We start from the raw sequence: 23,678 nt of genomic DNA, 5'->3' as shown, positions 1-23,678 counted from the left end.
TTTATCATGATGGCCCAAGTGTCAGACTGCAGCTAGATCCAGTCTGAAGGACTCGGAGAAGGGGGTGGCTGTTTAGGTGATGAGCAAAGCCCGCCAGCTAAATGTATCTTGTCCTACCTCTGTGTAGTTACTGGTTTAAAGCGAATAGTTTCAGCTCTGTTATCAGTGAATACAGAGATGTTCCCCAGAGCGACATATCACCCCTTCTCCCCAGGAGGCTGCTTCTGCTGAGGGAAGAGCTTCTTGGTCTTCCACAATCTGGTGCCTGTGGCCCAGCAAACTCCCTTGTTGTTCCGTGTGTGTGTGTCAGATGAACAAAATCCTGTACTGGAGCAGTCTGCAGACGAGAGGAGAAAGGCTGGTCCGGTCTGGATACCTTGCTCAATTCTTTGCTCGTGTTACTCAGGCCAGTATTGATCACTCACTTAAAGACCTTTGTGGATTGGGGCTTAGGTGCCTCGGAGAACAGACACAACTCCTGAGAAGGACTGGTAGGATAAGTATATTAAAACAAATGCTCAGATGCTTCAGTAGCGGGGCTGTGCCATGCCAGAAGGTATTTGTGCAGAACTGAGCTGCCAGCTCTTCTGGAATACTCACACCTTGCTCATCCCAGGCTACCATGCTTGCAGGCCTGTGAATGAAGAGGATGCCCAAAAATGAGCCTTGTACAAGCAGAAAGACCCCGGGGAAGCAGCTAGCATCAGTGGGCAGTCTGCACCCAGCCGTTGGTTTGGTGTTGGATCCCAGATTTCTGGCTTCCCCTGTGAACTGGGACATTGGTGCCAGGACATGGAAGGACCACGGAACATGTATCTTGCTGAGAGGCACGCGTTCAAAAACAGTTTTAGGAGCAAGAACTGGAACATATCTCATTACACATTTGAGCGCTGACAGCAGTAATGATGCCTCCAAGTTTGGTCTGGTGGTGTGTGGGATCGCTGTATTGTGTTCTCCAGGAAACAAATGCGTGGTTTAAAACAGTGACACATCCTTTGAAATCTCCAAAGCCATCCCCAGGCTCCTGCTCCAGGCCATTGAGTACCCCGAGGTTACAGGCACTCGATGATGTGGTGGTTTGCATCCGAGCGCACGTGTAGGTGCGTGTACGTGCTCTGGTGTCTTCAGCGTACGGGTGGCTTCCCGTGCCAACGGTGCTTTTGCCTTGTTTCGGTCCATCCCTAGGGATAATAACGTGTGGCTTCCCAAAACGGTGGTGCAAACCCATGCCCGGAGCACTGCAGGGCTGCATGCATTGGCAGAAGCATCAGTGACCTGGTTTAAGGCGACATCCTCAGGAGATATAAATGCAAGCAGCTTCCGAAGATGCCAGCAGATGATGTGGCACTTTGTGTTAATGCTGGATTTCAGCTTTCAATTAGAATGCAAGGTCTGTGTGTTGGGCTCCTGAGCATCCGAGGAGGAGTGTGTCTGGGGTGGGGGGGGCTGCAGGATGATGCTCTGGATTGAAGCTTTCCTCCCTGGTGCAGCTCTGCCCCTCTCACCCGCCTGCTGTGCAGGCCCTGTCTGCCCACGTTAATTTGAAGGCACTTGCAAAAAATGCATCTTTGGATGTGTTTTCTTTGGCGTGGTTAGGAAGCTGCTTGGTTGATTGCTCCCTCCTTCCTGGCCGAGGAGCTCTGCCCCACTGGTGGCTTTCAGTATTTTTTCGATTTGCAAGGGCTGCTGTGGTCTCCCCTGTGATCTTTCCGCATAACCTGGCTCTCCTCCTGCCCTTGGTCTCTGTTATCACCCCATTTTCCCCCTTTGCTGGGGGCTGTTGGAAGATTTAAGTCTTGCCCCTTAGGTTGGACCCCCCGACCACCACATACCATCTGCTCTCCTGATGTCTTTGGATCGTTTGCGACCTTGTTCTCCCGCACAGCCTACCTCAGGTGCATCCTTACAGCCCAGCTTAGCGCCGGGGATTTACTAATCCTTGTGTGGTCCCATGTCCAAATTGCAGGTGCCTGGGAGCGGAGCACAGGGAAACGCAGGGTGCAGGTGCTTTTCTGGGCAGCAGCTTGCGGGTACGTGCACCAGCCTTGTGAGCTGAGAGCTGGATGAGAATACAGGAATCTGCTGGGCTGGTTTATTTCTCTTACTATCTCAAAAAGCATAAATTAAACATCTATTGGGGTTTTTTTGGTCCTTCTTGAAGCCTTTTCCTTATGTGCTGGAAACCCAAACACAGCAATGTTGGGTTGATATTCAGAGACCAGAAATGTAACTGGCCACTGTGATTTGACTATCCAAAGTGAGCCATGGGTGGGGTGGGGGAGAGTGAAATAGGTTTTCAGCTGTTTTTTGGTTTGAATCATAAAGGTGTTTAACATAGATAAGGAAATGTTTAACTCTCTGTTATCTTGGCAGGGTTGCTTTAAAAGGTGGATCTTCCCAAGAGCAGAAGGAAGATTTTTCAGCACATCTCTTTCCCTGTCTTGAATATTCATTGCAATACTTGATTTTTATAATTTTTTCCCCTCTTCTGCACTCCACGTACTCCATACCCACAAGTCCCCTTTTCTGCTCGCCCAAAACCTCTGCTGAGGAGTTTTCGGCTGCCTGCTTTTGCGCAGTCCAGTTGTCCAATGCAAATGAAAGGAGTTTCTAGGCTGCTTCCTTCTGACTCCTGCTGAAGCATCTCTCACCAGGGCACCAAGCCGAACCTCCCGACGGAACTTAATTAGTTTTATGCACAGACTCCGTTGCTCATCAGCGCGGAGGGGCTCAGGGAGGTGGAGAGAGATGGGGAAGGGGTTGCTTTTGAAATGTCTTATTCAAACGTAACTCTGGGATTTTGCTTTGGGGTTTTTGCCATTTTTCTGTGCCGAGTGGAACTGGCACACGTGTGCGTGTACACGTGGGCTTTTTCTCCATAGGAAGCAAGAAACAAAGCCTATAGGAGCTGCTGTCTCCTGTAAATAACCCACTCAGTGCTGTTTGTGTTATAAGGTCTCCTTTTGTCTGAATTGTTAAGAGTATGTGTTCATCTATATATAAGGAAGAAAAAACGGGGGCAGGGAGGTTTGCCTTATGTTGTAGCTGGTTCTTGTTCATTTTCAAAATTGTCCCTTGGCCTCTCAGGCTAGTTAGGGGGCTGGCAGCCATGGGGTTGCAGAATCTGTGACTTTGAAATGATACTGGACTCACTTTTGAGCTTGTGTCTTAGCCTTTAAGTCAAGGAGCAATCAAGTTTTATTATTTTCTTTATCTTAAAATTCTTTTTGTTGCATTTCTTAACTAGAGCTCTTGCACCGTGACATTGACCCATCCACCTTCCTGTCTCTCGCTAGCTTGTACGTGTGGGTATTTTTCAGTCTCACTTCATGAGAAGGTCCTGAACAAGCCTCTAATGAATCACAGTTTTCTCCTCAGGATGACATCGTGTCCTTTATTTGCATCTCTGTTTGCGTTATTATTTTTTTTTAACCTCAAGCCTGCTACAGCATTTCTACCTCTTCCAATCCAGTGGATTTTAAGCCTTGGGACATGGTTACAGTTGAGGACCTTTCGTTGCACAGCCTTTTACCTCCCCTGGGGCAGACCCCCTACCAAAGGTGTTTGAACCATGTTGGCTTCTGCAGCAGTGACACCATGAGCATTTCTGTCTGCGCTCCTGCCCACACGTTGCTTTTCCTGAAGAAACCAAACTTAAAGCAGATCAGGCTGACTGTCTGTCTTCTCACCTGCTTTTCTTCCTCCCCCAGCAGTATCCTGACCACTTCCAGGCATCTGGCAGAGGAGAGGAGATCTTAAATTTGAGACCTTGGTGCAATTAAGCATAGGAGAAAGCTCTCGAGGCTTGTCTTCCCAGGAAGGTGGTGTTATAGGATTGACCCTTATTAGACATCCAGGAGTTCACATAAGCTGCCCTTGAAGATGGGACATTTTTTCTGAGCCAAGTTCTCATTTTATTAGATACCAGAGAAACTGACCTTGGGAAAGCCATCTCCTTTGTTCTGCTTCTCGCAGACCTGCTTGTTAGCAGAGGGGCTGCCCGTCGGTGGTCTGCGCACATCAGGCTTTCCCCCTCGTGGGTGGCCTTCTGGGACTTGCCCAAGGATGTTGGGAGGACAGGCTTGGTCCCCTCTTCAGCCCCCCGATTTTGGTGGTTTTTTTTATTATTTTTATTTTTTTTGACATCTCCTTGCGGAGCCTGACTTGGAAAGGCAGCAGCGATGACTTTTCCAAGCCCAGGAGCGCTGACCTCGGCAGGCTGGCCCAGATCGCAAGCAGCACCGTTGGGATTTGTGCCAAAACTCGCCCTGCAAATGCAGTTGTCAGGTGGGCTGCGTGACCCCCTCTTTGGTTCTCTTTAACCCAGGTCTTGCTCTTCCCACCCTTTGATCCTGCTAGCATGCTAGCAGCCGAAGGGTTAAAAGAGTTTGGGGCGGTGGGGGGGGGGTGGAGACGAGGTATTTCAGATGCTCATTACTCACTGCCAACTTCCCCCAAAATCATATTAATTTCACGCTGTCACGCAGGACTGCGCTGTCTCTCTCGTCAGCATCCAGGAGGGTGACGGGGATGGGGGGAGCGCAGGTCCCCCCCGCTCCGCACCACGGCTGTGATTTGGAAACCTCATTGGTAGCCTCTCTCCTTGCTGCAGTACCGACCCAGCGGGACCAGGCTGGGGCTGCTCACCTTGCAGGGGGATCTGGGGAACGTGGGGGGGGTGCTTCGCCATGCGCTGCCTCCCGACGATCATTTTCCACCCCGCTGCTTGTGCAAAAACCCCATGAAATTAGGTCTGCTGCAGCGGGGAAGTCTCGAGGAGGGAGGGAGGGGAGCTGCCAACCTGCCCTGCCCTACCTGTGGACAGCAGGGATGCTGCTTAAAAGTTGGTCTTTAACCAGTTGCCTCCCTTTTTTTCTTTCTTTTTTTTATGCAAGCGAGTGCAGCCTGGCTCTGCCTGCAAAGATTGTTTCCCCCAGCTGCCGTTGCCACCTCTCTCATTTCTCCCCCTTTTCGGCTGTTTGCTCGCTGCTGTCACCTCTGCAGGGACTTCTTGCCATCACACAAGGTAGGACTGGGACTCTGACAGCTCCCATGCAGGCTCAGTGCTCCCAAGCCCATCCCGGCTGGGAGCTTGCTCCCTCTGTAAGGCTTTCCAGCAGCAAGGATTCTGCTCTGTCCCGGGCAATTTTTGTTACTCTTATCTCTAAGTGTCTCAGCTTTTTTCCACGTGTGCTCCTGTATTTTTCTGTGAGTTGGGGCTGAAAGGATCATCTCCCTCCCTTTTCTCCCATTGTGCACCCTATAGCCACGCTTCTTGCAGCACCTGGCAAAGTGCAGCAGCAGCAGCTCGGGTCTCCCTGTGTTTGCAGAGTTGAGAAGGAAACAGCACGTTAAAAGGCTCAGCTCTCTCCCTACAGCAGAGAGCTGATGGCCCATGCTATCTGCGGCTAAAAAGCTTTGCAATAAACCTTGGGAGGGGAGTTACCTGCTTGTGTGGGAAGAGGAGTCCCATGAGCCCCAAGGCTCTCATGCCCACAGAGCACTGGACCCGTGGAAGTGGAGAACGGGAGCAGCAAATCCTGTGCCAGCAGCAGCCTCTGGTACCTCCAGCTGAGTGCTGGGCGTTATCAACGCTTTCTAATGCTTATGAAACATTAGAGAATGGATGAATCCAGGCGTTACTCCATTTCTTTAATCAGCTCTGCTCATGCTTTTCTGGCTCTAATTCCTTTCTGAGGTCCCCTCTTTCTCGAAAAGGCCATCCTCTGATGTGTGAACCGCAAGCAGGCTCATCCTACGTAGGCACATCCCTTGGGGACATGGGCATCTCCGTGGTGCGGTGTGTTCCCCCACCTTTACGTTGACCTTACAAGCAGTGAGTGCTGGCAGGAAAACTCTTTGAACTTCCTTTTACAGGGCTAAAGCACTGTTGGCATTGTACGTGACCAGCCCACAGCGATGCTTCTTAGCATCAGCTTTTACTCTTTCCTGTGCTGGGGATCTTCCACTTGAAGCAGAGATGTTGCTTCTGGGAGGTACGTGGGATGTTGTGGCCGTTCAGAGGCAGGCAGGTGATGCTGGGAGGTGGTTTCCTGAGCCCTGTTGCTTGATATCGGTGCAAGAATCAGAGGAACACTTGTAATTTGGCAAGTGCCTCTTATTCAAGCAGAGCATCTCTTTTGGGGGAGTGGTTACCTGCTCCCATCTCATTTAATTCTTCAACTCCAACGTGGGCATGGCAGCTTGTGTACCAGCTCGGAGAGCTGTACCTATCTGTTTTGCCTCTAAAAATTAGGACCTTCTGTTGAAAGCCCCTGGCCTGGAAGCCTCGCAGCATGGAGAAATGAGGTCCCTGCTCTTCCTCCAGCTCCCTGCAAGCTGGGCATCTGCCCAGGCAGCCAGCGGTCAAAAGCTGTTGGAAATTGCCCTCCTCGGAGGAGACAACTCCAGCCCTTTTGGACCTCGGTTGGCCCTGGCAGGTTATTTTCGGATGTGTCATTGCCTCTCTTTTTTCCTCCCGGCATCCATGCATGCATTACAGCTTGGTCAGGTCAGCTGGCCCAGGCTAGAAGAACGTGGTTTCTCTTCCTCCTCTGTAGCCCCACGTTTCTACCTCGCGTTCACCTTCTCAGCAAGCCTGCGGCTGCCACGCTGTGTTGACAGCATCTGTCGGCAAGGTATGAGCGCCTGTTCTTGCCCGCAATCGATTGTGAACACCCAGGGTGTTGCGATGAGCTTTCCAGAAGGTTTGGGGGGAACAGCAGAAGGAGGATAAAGGGGAGAGCTCGCATCCCACGGCGCAGATGCACCGCTCAGCGCTGCCTTTGAACTGTCCTGCCCGGCTCCGTGCCCTCTTTTGTATTTTTCTGACTCCCGCCGGAGAGCAGAGCTGTAAAACACTCAGGCTGTGTGTTTTTGTTGGGTGGTTTAATTTATTTTATTGAAGAGGCTTTAAGCTGGGAGGGGCTGGGCGGGACTGGGGCAGGGGGATGGGGAGCACTGAAGCAGACGCTTAGCCTCGTCAAAGTCCATTTATTAAATTAGCAAGGTTGCATCGGCAGGGTTCACGACTGCTGGTGTTTGCATACTGATACAGTGGGATGCTGGGCAAGGACAGTATGGGGAGGAATGTCCCCATCTCTGGGACGTCTCCCTCCATCGAGGAGGTGGTGAACGCCCGGCGGTGGCTCGCTCCGTGCCTTGCAAAGGTCCGTCCCCACGGGGAGGATCTCCCTCTGCTGCGGTGGTGGGACGCGTGTGCCTGGCCCGGGGCAGCGCCGATGAGCATGGAATTTGGCTTCCCTACGCGTGGACGCACACACGCTCCTGCTTTTCAACTCAATTGCGCTGTTGCTGCAGTGCAGCCCTGCTGCTTCTGTAATGCTCTTCCATGCTAAGATATAAATAAACAAAGAAAAAAAAAACCCAAACCCAACAAGCAGTTACTTCCACTGTGGTTTTCTTTGCCCAGAAAGTCCCACGGGTAGATCAGCTGGAGTTGTCAACTTCCATCGCGGGCTCTGCCGCTCTTTGCTGTTTGCAGCGGTACAAATCTCTCTCCTCTTCATCCAGTCATTGCAAGCGCTTTCTGAGACCAGCGGGTGGAGAGCAGCGAGCTTTCTGCAGAAATAGAGACGTGATCGTTGAATCCCATGATGGCTCAGATAATGCTTGCAACCGTCCGATCGCTCCCTGTCCTCCTGTCTTCCCAGAGTTTTCCAAGTGACCCGTAAAGACGTGTCCCACTGCGTTGGGGTGGTAGTTGTTGCAGGTTGGGAAAGGGCGACCAAAGGACAGGACATGCCAGGAGCAAGAAGAAAGCAACCATTGTAGCTTGGGTAACAGCCACACCTCCAATTTTGGCGACGGGGTGGGTGATTTGGACAGTTATCAGAGTAAATACAGTGTATGTCTAGAAATACTCCTCTGACGTGTGCCTGTTTTTAATGCTTTGTCTTGTTCTGATTCCCTGGCAGACTTCAGATGTGGTTGGGCTGGGCTCTTCGGAGACTAGCCTGCTCTCAGGAGATCTCACCATCCTTATTGTATTTGAGTCACCAGAACAGAAGCACTTCACTCGAGCTCCCGCATTCTTAATGCATTTGCATGCATTTGATCTTCCCTACGCGTTTCTCTGTTCTCCTGATGAAAATAATTAATCTGGTTATTTTTCTAAGTCATCCTGCAGCTTTACAGGGACAAGACTTAAATAAGGATTCTCTTTAAAGCAGAGCTGTGTTAAAATAGCTGTCTGCCTATAAATATCTCGTTGCTTCTATATTTATTCTCTTCCAGCTCAGTGCAGGAGGTTCTACAATTGAATCTGAGATTTTTTTTTTTTCCTTCGACTGTTGATGCAGCCAGTATCTTACAGCAAGGCTGGTTTCTCCCAAGGATGCTCTAGGTACACCTTGGGGGCCCACGAGCCATGGCTAAATCTCCCTTCTGTGTTTACTGCTTTGCTAGTTGTACAAATTTCCTCTTGTCTTTGAAACGAGCTGACTCATAAGAATCCTAGAGGAGCAGAGATTTGTACCGGGCCCTCCTGTGAGCACTATTTTTAGCATAACTTATTTTTGACCGGAGCTGCACTCTGATCAGGATTTTCAAAAGAGCCCAGGAGAGATAAATCCCCAAATCTCAGCGCTGTTGAAGCTGCGGGTTCCTTTGAAATCCTGACCCGCTGGTGATTACTGCTGTGACTTGGTGGCTCCTAAGCCCTGGTCCTGCAAGGTGCTGCGTGCGGGGAGAATTGTGGCTTAGGAGCGCGAGCTCTGCGAAAGGCTTTGCGAGCATCGGAGGCTCTCATTGAAGTCTGTGCGAGGAGCGAGATTTCATGAGGTTTGGGATATAAGGGTCGTGACTGCGGTCGCTTGTACATCTCGGTGAGAGCCACCGTGGGAGGGGGGTGTCGGAAACTGTGGTTTGGTCCTGGCATTGCCCTTGGAGGTGGATGTGATGGGAGGCTGGGCAAGGCTCAAGAGAAGTCCTCTTTCAGTTGTCCTGGTAGAGCTGGTCCCTTCTGCACTGTACTTGAATGTCTTTTGTTGCCCCCAGGAAACAAACAAACAAAAAATCACAGTAGCATCAAGAAGAAAGCTGTTGGTTAGGTGAAATCACAGAACTTGAGAGTGGGCAGAGCCCAGGCAAAGCCTCGGCAAGGCAGGCACTTGGCAGCAGAGGGGAGACGAGTCCTGCAGGGACCAGGGCAAAAAGAGGAGAGAAGCAGCAGCAAAACCTAAATAATATTGGAGTGGGATTTTCGACATCTCTACTGGTTTCAGATGACCTCTTCAGTCACACATGTCCAACAGTAGTTATCTTTAAGTCCTCAGTCACCAGCTCGTGCTCTTCGGGACCAGCAGACAACTTTGAAGCCCCAGCTCTCTTTCAGAGTTCAATGCAAGTCCACCAGCGCTGTTTAAACCCGGGGCTTCCTAATGCTTATGGTGTTCCCCATGCCAGCTCTGCACCTTCTCCTGTGCCTCGGGATCTGGCTTGGAAATTCTGAGTGTTGAGATGTAAAGTTTTGGAAGGAAATCTGTTCATGCTTTAATTAAGTAATGAATCATCTGAGTCTTTAAAGCATGAAAATAAATGTGGATAATATGCAGGTATCTTCTCTGGGGGCTGTCAGCAGGCTCAGCGAGTCCTGGGTGTTTTTCTTGGATCTCGCCAACTCTAAAATAGATATATAACAATCGGGAGATTAAAAAAACTCCCCGCCCTACGTTAGACCCGATGGCACCCACTCCTCCATCAGCAAGGACCGGGAAACAAAAGCAGGACAGACGTGACTCTGCTTGAGCGATGCCCCACGAGCAGGCGCAAGTGGGAAGGGACCTGCGGAAAAGCCAAAATCTCGCTTTGCAGTCGGGCCACGATGAAGGCAGGAACAAATCGGGATACGACCGGGTCCGTGCCTCCGTCCGAAAGGCAGACGGAGACCGCTCGGTGGTTTTCTGCACGTTAGCATCTCCCGCCGTAGACACTCGACGGCTGGTCCTCATCCCCCCCCGGCGCTCCCCACCTTTCTTTTTGCCGCGCTGCCCCGTTAAATTCAGGCGTGGGAGCCGGCACCGTAGGGCTAAATTAGTGTGACGGTCGTACCATAGCAACTGTACCTGTCTGCCTCTGCCAGCCGCCAGCTGCAAGCCGGGAAGCTGTTGAAAAATAATCATCGTTTGGGAGGAGCAGGGGGGCTGAGGAGCGGCGAAGGGAGGCCGCGAGACAATGTGTTGCCGCTTCTACCGGCACGGCAAATCTGTGCCGGCTGGGGAAGGGAAAGGCCCCTTTTTAACATTAGCCTTTAAAGCAAATCTCTTTAAGGAACTGAGTCTCTCGCACGACGTTAAAACCTCGCAAAGTAGGATTAAATGCGGCAAAATTAAGAAACCAAACCTGGTTGTGGCACCTGTTTAAAAATGACTTAAGTGGAGGGATATTAAAATTTTAAGACCTGCTGCTGTGCTGGTGATGGAGGATTTAAAAAATAATTATTACTGTTGTTTTTTTTTTCTTTTTGCTTGGTTTTCAGAATTGGTTTCTTTCTGTTTAGCATGCAGCCTAATTGCGTAATTACACGATAGACTGGAGTAGAATTTAGTGCGTGTAATACTAGTTATAAAGAAGAGGCCTAATTATGTATATCTTCTCAGGTAAATAATACATCAGGGGCATGGAGTGGCCTAATTACTGTTCTGAAAACCTGCCTAATGACTAATTTACTTGGAATTTCAGAAAGCTTTTGATAAGGTCCCTCATAAGCAACTGTTAAGGAAAATAAATCAAGGAGGGGTAAAATGTTTTGCTACATTTTTAAACAAGCCATTTCAGCGATGGGAAACAGCCACTGCCTTCTGGTCTTGCATCTTGAGGAGAGGGAAGGTCCCTCGGCTGCCTGTTGGTCTGGGACCAAGCTGTCGCGTTTCTGATCCTGCTTCACCGCAAGCTCCAAGGAAGGCTGCTGCTGACTGAGCCATCCACAAAAATGGGACTTGGTGTTAGCAGGAGTCTTGTGGGTAAATTCACGGCTCCTTGGAAGAAGCACATCTATGTCCATATAGTCTCTGGCACTGGCAGTATTTGTGATACCGAGCATCTGAATATCTTTTGGAGAGCTGGTCCAAAATTCGATAAATCCAAAAAAAGCTAAACTTTGCTTAGTTTTCTGCGTGCAGAAGAGATGGGGTGCAAGGGCAATCCAAAAGCCAGACTAGCTTCTCTAGGGCTGGTTTGTAGGTGGATCTCGTGGGCTTTCTCTACATGCTGGAGCTGGGACCAGTGCTGCCGTTATTCTGGGGAGCGTGGGGGGCATGTCAGGGACACACCACAGCGAAACTTAAATCAACAGCATGGGTAAATAAGTCAACTGGTGGTCTCCAGGCGCTGAGCCAACAAGGAGGGGTAGGAGAGGCGAAGACTTGCAGGTGGAAGAGAGGAGAGTCCCGGCACAGCCTTTAGCTGGGACAGAGGAACCCTGAACCAGCTGGATGATGGGGACGAAGGAGGAGAGATCGGTGAGGACTGCAAAGCCTGGGCAGGGGGTGCGGTGGGGGGGACTGGGGCAGATGTGCCAGGCCGGTGTGGCGGCTGGAGAGGGGAATGTGGGAGGGTGGCGTAGGGACGGGGACGCGGGAGCTTTGCAGTCTCCCTTCTGCTCCCAGACCGCATCACCCTGGCCACTGTGTCTACCAGGATGATTTTTTCGGCACATATTTGTGGCAGAGCATCACGTTATTCTGCCACAGGCACGGTGCCCGCCTCTCCCCCAGATTCACGGTTTTAAAAAAAAAAAAGAGAAAAAACACGCACTTTGTTTGCAAGACCCTCTGCCACGCTTTTCGCAACAGCCCCCTGGACCTTGGGCTCTCCTCCTTGGAGCACGGCTCTGCCCCGCTGCCTCTCAACAACTCCCGGTACAGGCAGGTTTGGCAGCTCGTGTCGGCTCGCCGCCGCTGCCCCCTCCCTTCACAACCCCCCCGCTTTGCTTTTTGGGTCTTTTCTGGGAGAAAGCATGGCTCTGTATTTCCAGAAGAGACGTGGCAGGGGCAGCGGGGGGAAATGAGCACCGAAGGGTCCTCTGCCAAGCAGCCGTGGCAGAGATAAAGCAAGAGGATCTTTGTGCCTAGCCGGCGACATGCTAATTGGCTTTCCTTCCTAGCAAACTTTGCAAATGATGCTCTTTAAGTCGTCAGCAAGATAAACAGTTGCTGCGGCAGGTGCGCCGAAAGCGCCGTCTGGATGTAATTAGACGTGTTCGCGAGAGAGCATCCCAGAGACGTCGAATGGTGCCGTTCATGCTGGGCGCATCCTGGGGGCCTTGTGCCCGGGGACTCATCCTGCTCCCCATTCCCCTGCCACGGGCAGGGCTGCTTTTGGAAAGCGTCGGTCGCTTCCAGCCAAATTCGAGGGGGACGCAAAGTGGAAATCTGACTGGTGTGGATTTCTTACGAGTCTAGTGGAAATCAAGCCTGAGAAAAAGGGAAAGGTGTTATTTGTGCTGTAGTGGCGGAAAGGTGGAAAATTCCTCTCTACTATACATCAGAGAGTCTTCACGTGGGACAGGGAGGGGACGGCCACCCAGGCTGGACACCACGTGTCCCATCACCACGGCCAACAGAGCAACGTGCTTCTCGCGTGCCTTTCTCTGGCCCCAATTCTCCCATCAAAGAGAAGTCCCTGGGTGACTTCTCTTTCTTGCAAGGCCAGGTCACCCTTTTGCAGGACTTCCAGCTTTTCTGCTGCTTTTGCCATGGGGCTTTTGCTTGCTTTCTTGTACCGAAGATGTTCGCGTTGCGCTGTCTTTTATAAAAATCACAAGGCCCTCCGCTACCTTCATGGATTGATCGAAGCCTTGTATGTCCGCATGAAGTTGGTAGAAAGCAGCCATGGCTTTGCAGGCGGTGAGCTGGAAAATGGGAGAGATGGGGCTTTGCAGAGTCACCCATATGGGGAAACTGAGGCTGAAAAGGAGCCTGGGGTCCCCGCTTTGCTCCCCAGCATCGCTGCCGGCTGCTGAGCTCCTTCGGAGTAGCTCCAAGGCCGCAGCATCTCTCGGTGCTCGCTCCTGCCTCATCAAGATCTGATGGTTGTCACTGATCCCGGAGAGCCTCCCGAGTTGAAGATGTCATTCCAGGTTTTTGTGGCTGTAGGACGTTCCCGATGGGAGGCCTTGTTTCGAGGAGACACCCTGTCTCCTGGGGAAACGTGGGGTTTCTTTGAGACCTGGGAGCCTCTCCCCTTCACTGTGTTGTTTCACTGCCCCATCGAGCAGTTCACCAAAGCTTCCAGGGAAGGGGTTTCGGGTGGTTTGCGGGGATACGAAGCTGTCTGCTGTCTGGGATGAGATCGCAGCGCCCCGGGAAGGCAGCTTTCTCTGCGGGGAACGCATGACCCTGTCCTGCCATCACCCAGCGATCCAGGAGAGGAAACGAGTGGGAACCACCTGTATCCACCTGAAAACGCAGGAGGTGTTTGAACGCTCGTGATCCCACGTGAGCTGAGGATGCCGGCTTGAACAGCTCCGAAATCTCGTCACGGTGAGGCTTGCCGCAGCTCCAGCCCCAAGCAGACAGGGCTGTGCTTCGTTCGGGTGGTCCGGAGGAGGTACCCCACCACATCCACAAGCGCAGCACCACCGGCAGCTCCTGCCTGGAAATGCTCAGTGCCCAAAAGAACGATTCGCGGGGAAATGCTGTGGCAGAGCTCGGACACGTGCGGTGTTTGGCTTCCCTCGGTACGGGGGGCCAAGAGGGGAGCCTGGCTTTAGACCTGCCGCAGGAGGCTCTCTGCAGCATGGCCAGAAAACCGGTCTCAAGAAGGGGTCCGTTCCTTGGAAGAGGGTGAGTTCGGAGAAGACGGCAGCATTTCTCCCGGCTGGCGCCGAAGAACAGGAATCGCATAAAGTGAAACCCGGTTTTGCTGCGGCAGCAGATCGAGAGGCCTCCAAACAAAGATGATGCTCCTGGGCGAAGAGGAGAGGAAGGTGGAAAAACTGATGATCCGTGTAGTAAAGAACAAGACGCGGACGTGGCTGTCCTCCTCCCGCGTACCGCTGGCTTTTCGTAGGGGTTTTGAAGGCGATTCGATTATCCAGCGGGACTGGCCGGTGCAGGTGAGAAGCCGCTGCGGGAATGAAGGATCAGCTTTGCGGTGGGCAGGCAAGGACCTGCTTTTCCGCATCGCTTCATCTGTCCGGCCGTGGGCTGGGGGTCCAGCGGGACCCCTGGTCTGCTGCAAAGTCCTTCCACCCATCGTCTCCTGCCCCCGCGGCTCCACCGGAGACGGAGGCGGCAGTGGTTTGCGCTTGGTTCAGCGCGTCAGGAGGCTTCGCTCCTGCCTTGCCCTCCTGCGCATTCATTTGCTAATTTTCAGAGGTTACCGAGGAGACGTTATTGATGATGATGATGATGATAATGGTAATAGGGGAGATAGGTGGCAGATTAATTCCTGAACTCTCTAACAGGATTTAAGCTAACAAGAGAGGAGGGCTTTTTTCCTCCCTCTCTCCTTTCCCTTCCTCCTTTCAGATATTTCCTGTGCTGGGGATAACAACACCAAGGAGTGTTAAATTGGCTCTGAATGTCCACCCCTGGCTGTCCACATTCTTGTAACGATTTCATTAGCTTGAATTATCCACGTTATTTTCTTGTAATGGGATTAGCCGTACTGGAGTCAGCTGAAGTCCTGGAGCGGGAGGCGGGAGGGACCTTCCGCTGCGTATTTCATTAACTCTCTCATGCAGGGGGTGGAACTGGCCACGGCTCAGCCCAGGGGCAAAACCATTTGCCGGGGTCCTGCGTTCCTAAAGGAGGAAGAAAGAAAAAGGACCATTATTATTTTTCTTTCCCCCCCTGTAATCAGCAAATCAGCACAGAAGCAGAGACTGGCAGGGAGGTAATTTGTTGGGGGAGGAAGGTCCTATTTGGGGGCAAGGGGGGAAAAAAAAATAATAAAATGAAGACCATTGCAAAGCAATTGAGTGAATTCTGCTGGGCTGACGTGTGGCTGCAGCCTGCTGCCGGGGAAGAGGTGGTGCAGCAAAGGAAGGGAAGGACTTCTGTCTCTTTTGGACTCGTTGTCCCTGCCTAGAGCCATTTCTGATGAGCGGTTACGCTGCCCGGCTCATTCGATTGAGCTCTGTCCTCGGGCTGCCAGCAGTCACGAGGCGGGATTTAGGCAGTGGCAGGGCTTGGGGATGAGAAGGCAGCGAGAGGAGAGGAGGGGAGAGAGGAGGAGGTGGTGGCTGTAGATGGCAACCCGCGAGAAGGTTGGCAACCTCGCTAGAGGTTTTCTTGATCAGCTTTCCAACGTGGTTATTGCTAGTTCGTTTTTCATGAAGGAATATAAACCAGAGAGAGGGGTTTAGGGCTGCCCCATGCAGTGGGACATCTGAACGTGTCTGGAGGAATCTAAGGGTGATTTTTTTTGTTTGTTTTCCAAGAAGGTCTGCTCTTCTGGCGGCGGACAGCAGTTGGTCTTTCCAATCGTCGCATGGATTTGCAGTGCCAGTTGTGCTTTCCCCTGCAGAACTTGGCAGCCCAAGAGTCCTTGATCAGCTCATAGCTGAGGGCACACCAAGATCACACATGATGAACGCAGCTTTGCGTTTGGGACTTGAAAACAGCGATCAGGGCTGGACAGGTCTTGGCCTTTCCCAGGGAGCTGGCGGTTTAAATGCTTCTATTTGAGACAGGGAATGGGATGAGATGGAGGGGATGCTTCCCAGCTGGAGTAACGTTTACCCTGATGTAGAGGTACCTGTCCCACAAACGAGCATGTGTGAACGGCCGATGTGGCTGCCTGGGGTGGTGGTGGGGCCAGACTTAGACACTGGGGGCTGAGTGAGGGTGGGGAGAGACTTGGAAGCAGAAATTCAGACAAAACCCGGTGGGAAAAGAGGAGCTGTGGAAAGAGGCGGTGGAGTCAGCTGCAGAAGATGGCGTTGGCGCTGGCGTACCTGCTGATACTAGGGTGGAAGCGCAGAGGATTTGGGGCTGTGCTCGTAGCAGGAGAGCGGTGATTGAAGGCGAGGGAGCTGCGGGGTGGGAACTTGCGTGTCGTGCTGGCAGAGGAGGGAACAGGGTTTCTGGAGACCACCTGTATTCCCATCCTCCTCTGTCCTCCGGCTGCTTGGCTGTGTTGATGAAGGATAGTAAAGCACCTTCTAGTAAACAGATAAAGCCAAGTGAGCAGTATGTTGTCTACCGAGCTAGGGTGTGCTCTGTTTAATAGCAATATAATGTCCTATAATTAGCAGGCAAAGGACTTGCCTCCCAGCTGGCCTGTGCCAGAAGGATATAATTACAATCCCAAGGAGTGATGTTCCTCTGACCTGCCGCCAGCTTGCAGCGTACGTCTTACACCATGGAGGAGAAATCTACTTCTCTCTTCCCTGTATTCAGCCAGGGAAGCAAGGGGATGGCTACAGCATCACTGGAAGAGCTGCCAAAGCATCGGGAGAGCGGCTGGTACCCGGCAGTGCCGTGTAGAAGTACTGGATCCCTTGTGAGTGGGAGGGGGGGGATGTCCCTTCTGGCATCTCTGGGAACATCGCGTGTTTCCGCTGAGCTTGGGACGGGTGACTTGTTGAGGGAAAGGTTGTGGTTGTCTTTATTCCGCAGCCATGTGGATCGTCGCTCAGCCAGGGCCAGTAGAGGCTTTTACTGGTTTCCCAGTAAATCTGGATTGGCACAAAACAAAGGTTCTCGTTTAGGAAATATCTTAGTTGCAGCATTTGTTCGGGGCTGTCATCCCTTCCAGCCAACAGCGTGAAAACGTGCCAAGCCTGGGCGAGCAAGCACAGGCGCGAGGACAGATTTTGCCAGCCTGGCTGGCAGCTGCCTGCGGCACACGGGGAGCACAGGCAGAGGGGAGAGCCACGTCCTCCAGACCCACCGCACACCTCGGCGTGAGCTCTACCCTCCCCTCCGGGCCCTGACCCCCACTCGGGATTTCAGAGGACACCTGTTTGGACGCCGTTTTTCGTAAATATGTGGGAAATCCCAGCCCGGTGCGGTGTCACCAAGGACTGTGGGGGTGCCCTGCCAGAAATCCAGCCCCAGGCTGGGCACATGGGTCTGGTGGGGACAGGACTCGCCAGAAAGGAGGTGACAGTCTTCTGCGAAGTTAAGCTGGGCTGACTGCAACCAAGTGAATGTCTTAAGGAGGAAAGGGCTTCGCTCCTGCAACCGCCAGGTCCTTCAGTGCTGTGGCTGAGCCCTGGCTCTGGTGCAGGGGCTTGGGGAACACTTGGAGAAGACATGGACGCCGGTGGGTACCAATCCAGAAACCACTCAGGTTTCACGCTCACGTTAACTCCGGGGACTTCTCTGTAAACCGTCGTGCTCGGGGCGAGGAGCCTGGCACGGTGCTGTGCTCCGCACCGGCAGCAGGGTTTGGTGCCAGCGCTTTCTGATCTCCATCCAGTTTGCCACGGAATGAGAGAGAGACGTCAGCTCCAAGAGGAACCCGCACCCCTGGGGTGCACGCTGCGTTTTCACACCGTTTGCGCCCATCGGAGCGGCGTGCTGGAAAGGGAAGGAGGTGGCAGCGACACCCGGTCTGAGCTGCTGTGAGCCCCCCCCGCCTCTGCAGCCATCCCCACCCCTGGGGAAACACGTGTTTTAAAGCAGCTCGGGGAGATCTTAGGGGCGAGCTGTGGTTTAGCAGCCTGTATAAAAGCTGCTTTTTTCCCTCCCCTGTCGTTTTGCTTGGGTTTCGTCCGGGCGATGAGCTGCATCCCTTTTCCCTCCGCCATCCCCGCTCCTGTGGCTTTGCCCCCGGCAGCCGTGGCACAATCCGTGGACGACTGTCCCGGAGCTGGAAGGCTGCGGCATCGATGCAGCCGGTGTGGGAGCAAATGTGGTGGCACCTGGCTTCCCCAGGTACTGGGAGCCTGGCACTGCGGGGGGTAATTGGGTTCCCTCTGCCTCTCTCCCCCCCCCCCCCCCCAGATCTGGAGGAAATAATTGGAAAAGAGAGGTGTGAGTCTCTGCCTGGCGCTGGAGAGGAGAACATTAAAGGCCCAAGCTCTCCACTTCATTCGCAGCTCCTGGGATGGTAATTGCTGTGTTGTGGTTTCTAATTAGCGCCGCAGTGGGGGGGAGGGTGTTTTACTCCGCAGCCCCGGTGGGGTCAGCCCTGTCCCTGTCCTGCCCCTTGGCTTTCCTCACCCCCCAGCTTTGCCTACTCCCCCGTGGGAGCTGTGCTGCAGCTTTCTCCGACAGACCCCTCTCTCTGGGACCCACTGGTGGATACCGCTGTCCTTCCCCCCAAACCTCTCCCCAGGGAGATGCCGGTGGCCAGCCCTGCTCAGCATTGGGCCCCCACCACCTCTGCCTGTCTCCCAGCATGGGTGGCTCGGGCAGCTCTCGGCTGGGGAGGAAGGAAAAGCCAGCTTCTTCTCTCTCTGCCCAGGCTGATGTGGGTCACCGTGGCTTCCCCCGGGACCCTGAGCCCCAGGGTCCGTAGCCATCCTGCTCCTGCTGGGCACCTTCTTGCCCATCCTGCGCGTTGGGTCTCGGTGTTGAAAGGAGACGCATGGTGTTTTGGCGCACAGAGCGAGTGTCGGCCGAGACCTCCTCCCTTTTAGCAACTATTCCGCTCGTATTCCTTCAGCAAATATTCTGCTCCCCCCAGGGAGTGCCCATGATGTTTTCCACAGAGATTGGAGCAAGCGCTCCCTTGCCCGTGCCACCCACCAGCTGTCTTTCCTAGCTAGATGCTCATCTCCTTGAGCCAGGAGCTCTCTCCTTTACCTCTCCCTTAACCCAACTGGGGCACTCGAGGTCCTACAGGGATGCTGCAAGCGAGAGGAGCCCCCGTCACCCCCTTTGCAGGGGGACCCTCCTGCCGCTGGAACCCCCGCGGTATTCTTGCCGCTCCCGGAGCCGAGCATCCCCGCTGGCCGAGGCTGCTCCCTCTCCTCCGCTCGGGTTTGTTTGTTTGTTTGCGTAGCGCCAGCTCGAAGGGGGCAGGAGGGAGAGAGGGAGGGAAAGCACCAAGGAGGAGACGTGCGGATTCATTTTGAGGCCTCATAATGGTACATTTACACACCACGTTGCCTAAGGAAATTGGGTAGATGAATGCCTGGTCATGCTGCCAGTGCACCAGGTTAACTCCCAGGATTTAGCTTATATCATTTCACGAGAGCGTTTATGGCCTTTACTGTGTTTATTCCCAGGTGCTCTTTGGCACTGCTGCATCCCAGGCTCCTTTTGTGTATGCACGCGTGTGTGTAGATTTTCAAATAAAATAACACATCTATTCAGACCCGGTCCACATTAAATATTTATTGCCTGCAGTTTGTGCATATGTGTTTGATAAATGGGTGTAAGGGGAGGGGAGGAGAAGGGGAAGCGGGAACTCGGATACGGAGAAAGCACCGGCTTTGTCCTGGAATTTCTCCAGGGGACGGCGCTGGAGAGGGGTATCCGGCGAGCGCTGCCTTTGGGTCTGTTTCCAGGCTTTTTGGACAAGGTTCAGGCTGGTGGGATGGCTGCATGCTTTGGTGCTTAAGCGACAAGTTCCTTCTCCAGGGACAGGCAGGCCGTGACAAGGTTTCTGCTGCCAGCCCTACCCAGCACCCTCCGGCTAAGCAGGACCCCCTTATCTCCCCATTCCTGACTTCCCATCCCGTTGGCACCCAGAAACTTGTCTGAAATGCTGCTGGATCTGGGGGTTGTTGTTCAGGACTTGGGTCTGCTGAATTCACCTGTTTCCCTTTAAACATTCAGCAAGCTTAAATAAAACCAGTTTATTCCAGCCCATCAAAGAGGCTGGGTGGCTGGCTGCAGAAGGGGAAACGCAGGTACCCAACTGAAGTGTTAGAGCGAGGAAATCCAGTCTTAAAAATTATGCCCAGCATCCATGGAGCAGAAGGATGACACCTTTGCAAAAGTGGTGCCTGCAACGGGCTCTGGGGATGGAGGAGCTATTCTGGAAAGAGAATAGGTCTCCATGGGGCCGTGCTCTGGCTCGTGCCTGTATCCTGTGCACTCTAGCCCCTCTTCAGAGGGGCAAATAAATCTGTTTCGATGGCAGTTTGGAGCAGCCCTGCCTCCTGGTAACCTGGAGATGCTCTTTGCCCGCCATGAACAGGGCATGACATGCAGGCTGCGTCTTTGATTTCTGCAGATCTCCTAAAGGGAGGAGGAGCATAGCTCTTATATTAAAGAATTTTTTTGCTTTGTTAAGGTTTGTGACCAGAAAGGATGACGCTTGAAATCTAAGCTGAGTTTTCAGCTATTACTAGATTCTTTGGACATGGGGCTTACAGGGAAGCAGAGCGGCCGTGGAACAACCGCTCACCTTAGTCCTCAGAGCTGGCAAGCCTGCAATGTGGGTCTGCAACTGGTAGTGCTGTGGTTTGTGATGAAATGATCGTTCTCCCCTTGATCTCATAGTGTCTTTGCTTTTCCTTCTCTAATTCACAGCACCTTTGGAGAGCTGAAGACTGTCCGGCTGCCCAAGAAAATGGCAGGAACGGGATCCCACCGGGGCTTTGGGTTTGTGGATTTCCTCACCAAGCAGGATGCCAAGGTGAGATGTAGTCCTCCCCCTCCGGCACCCTCCCAGCCTGCTCTCGGAGCAGAAGGTGAAGAAGGGAGCCTGGAGGCTCTGTCCCACTGAGGCTTAGCCTAGATTTGGGGCAGGCTGTTACCATTCGCCAGCGAAGCTGCGCTGAGGCTACAACCCCCATGTGGGCGACCGCTGGAGGTTACATGACAGAAACTGTAACATAAGCTGTAACGGACGTAAGTTTGGTGCAACTGATAAAATGGCTAAAAATCCACGTAATGTAGAAGGACAGGGGCTTGTTTTTCAGGTTTGTCACAAGCAAGGTGAGAAGGGATGGTTCTGACCCAACGTTAACACATCAGGAAACCCGAGTACATGTCCCATCTCCACCACTGCCTTGGTTTTAGGGGAGTTTTGGATATTGTGGCTGTTCACCGATTTGTAAACTCCACAAGGCCCATGTTCATCAGTTCCCCCATGTGTTTTGAGACCCCCCTGTGAGCAGCCTTACCCTGGTGTTTTCCAGACAGTAAGCATAACAGAAGAGCGGTAGTTGCGAATTGGTCAAAAGGATGGGCAAGCAGAAACAAAGGGCTGTGTCTGCTTTGCCTTGCTGAACACAAGACGAAAGATAAAGTTCTGTAATACAGTCATTGTCTTGGTGCAAAGAGGGGACGTAGCTGTGCTGGGTTGGCCAAGGATGCTTTCTCAGAGTGGTCTGCGCTGGCTGTTTGACAGGAATATGGAAAATGTCAGCGGCAGGCAGCGGTGCCTGGGAAATGCCTTTCTCAGCACCAAGAACTGAGCTCCTGAAGCCTACAAGTTGAAAGCACATTTTGCTTTAACCAAAAAATGCAGAACCTGTCGTTCCAATATCTTGACGTTTTTGCGATCTGTATGCACTTTATGCTGCAAAATATTCCGTAGCATTTTAAGCCAGGGTAGATTGCTGTTCAAAACGCTCTAGTCTATTTATTTTTTTAAAGCTTTCCTATACGTTTAAGTTCCATATTTGCAGAAATAACAAGGAGATCGTAGCCTGTCTGATAGTATTCTGCTCTCACCCTTTGTCGGAGGTTCGGGAGCAGGCTGGACCAGGCGTGATCTCCCATGTGTTGGGCAGAAGAGGGTCCTCGGCCCTGCTGTAAGCTGCTGTGTGGGCACTCCCAGCGCCGGAGCAGTGCGGGTTTTGTCCCCGCTGCTGGCAATTTGCACAGTGTCTGGAAGAGGAATGGTTGTGGGCGCAAGCCGAGGGATGTTATTGCTGAAGTGAAGGGATCACACGGCTCCGCTGGCTCCCCGAGACTCCAGATTTTCAAGACTGTGAGCAGAGATGAAGGAGAGAGGAGGGGGGAGCCAGCATAGCCCATGTTTATGTTTTTAGACAGGATTCATTGATCCGGGATCACAAGGGACTATTAGATCATCAGTTCCAGCCTGACCTCTCATATAACACAGTACATAGAGTTTCTTTGTTAGTCCCGTATTGATCCTAATTCAAACTTCCTTCCTCTCGGCGTTCGTCCTCCCTTTGGGAGTCAGCTCGCTGGGCAGCGTGGGGTGCAGTGAGCCCTGCGTGGTGAGCTGCGCCCGCGGCTCTGCTCAAACCCCAGCTCTGGGCAGCTTTGCTTTAACCTCTGCTTCACACCAGAGTCGTTCAGGCTTCGTTCCTGGTTTTTGAATTAATCTTTTCCTAAGGAAACTTCAAGCATTTGATGGAAAGGTGCATACAGGGACCTGGCTGGTTCTTGACTGTTGCTCAGCCACTGGTTTGGGGGTGAATGAGGCAGCACCCGCTTTTCTGCTTGGTTTCTGGAGGAAACAGGGCACAGGCTCAGGGTCTGCCTTCCACGCCTCTTCAGCCCCTCGGGGACCTGGTGGCTAATTCCAGCTGCACTGGACAAATAGAGATCTCAGCGGTAGGAAACGCGTCTATCACTGGTGGACGCTGGCAGCCAGCTGGAGGGGAGAGAGCTGGGCAGGGCATTTACTTGGGGCACTGCTGCCAAAGCTCGCAAAGGCCATGGGAGGCAAGCGTGCAGGGAGAAAGCTGCCCTGTGGAAGAGCGCTTAGGGGGTTTTCTTCTTTTCCAGCAAAGCAGCTCTTCTTCCTTCTTCTTCATATTTTTTTTTTTCCTACCCTCATCTCTTTGAGGGATTTAATTGTCTCACAAGTGGCACATCAAGTACACTCCATTGGCTGTCTAGAAGAGGATGCGCTGTGTATTGATGAATAGGATCCTGAATATTGTAAACACAGACATAATTGCTTAGAGTTTATTGCTGAGTGAAATGAGAGAGGAGGGGAGTGGGCCTGAAGACCTCTGAGCTGAATAGCTGTGACTGTCAATGACATTTTTGCTCAGAGTGGTAATCTGGAAATCGCTTATAAGCATCTTATAAAACAGGATGGTTTTGTAATAGAATAGTTAGGGTGGCTTTGTTGGGCATTTAAAGCCTGTGACCTCCTGTGTTTGTCTTTTTCTCTGAGCAGTCACGGCTGCTGTGGGAGCGCGTACGGGGATTTTCCAAAGGCAGGACAGAGTTGTGGGGCTCCCCCTCTGAACTCCCCGATGCCGTGCCTGCAGACCTGTCCCGTCGGGCTGCGTTTCGTCCCCTTGGCCTCCCCCGATGCTCTGCCACCCGCTCGAGGGGAGCCAGTCCTGCCGAAAGGTGCCGTCGCGGGAGGGGTGAGCGCCTGAGCCGCACTCGTCAGGCAGCGGGTCGCTTTGCCTATAGGGGGGGTGACGTCCAGGCAGGGCAGGGGATGCTGCTGGTGGGAGCATCTTCTCCCCATCATCTGCTCGTCCTTCAGAGCCCCAGTCTCACGCCTGGCTTTCCCACGGTGATGTCTGCAGCCGGGGCCGTCTCTTGCGTAGTTTGACGGCTCCCAGGGTGATGGATGGCCCTCGACTGGGAGTGTTACACCACCGTCAGATGAAATTAGCAGCCCTCTCTCTTCTATGTCGCGAGCATTTAGCAGATCACAGCACGCACGTGCGTGAAGCCAGGAAACTGGGAGGAACCAATGTCAAAGACAGCAACAGGAGGGACGAAGTAATATTCACAGAGAGGGTTTGTATGCCTGCTGATCAAGCCTTCAGTTTTAAATCTCCAGTGCCAGCTGACCGGTAGCTGGGAGCGCATGGAAGTTAGGGGATGAGAAGGGGAACTTTGATCCGCCGGCAATAACAA

The 23,678-nt window shown here is 52.7% G+C and overlaps 1 protein-coding gene across 1 annotated transcript in view; it reads left to right on the top strand.

The window, feature by feature from the left end:
- The window catches only part of RBM19 (RNA binding motif protein 19), a 70,385-nt gene that overhangs the window by 25,569 nt on the left and 21,138 nt on the right, over nt 1–23,678 (top strand). Inside the window, exon 22 of the mRNA XM_075041827.1 lies at nt 20,400–20,505. Coding sequence (XP_074897928.1) covers nt 20,400–20,505 — 106 coding nt within the window. The remainder of the gene's footprint in view (nt 1–20,399; nt 20,506–23,678) is intronic.

The sequence above is a fragment of the Buteo buteo genome, chromosome 11 (genome assembly GCF_964188355.1).
Source record: "Buteo buteo chromosome 11, bButBut1.hap1.1, whole genome shotgun sequence".
Taxonomy (NCBI): Eukaryota; Metazoa; Chordata; class Aves; order Accipitriformes; family Accipitridae; genus Buteo; species Buteo buteo.
This window is presented reverse-complemented; position numbering and strand designations above follow the sequence as displayed.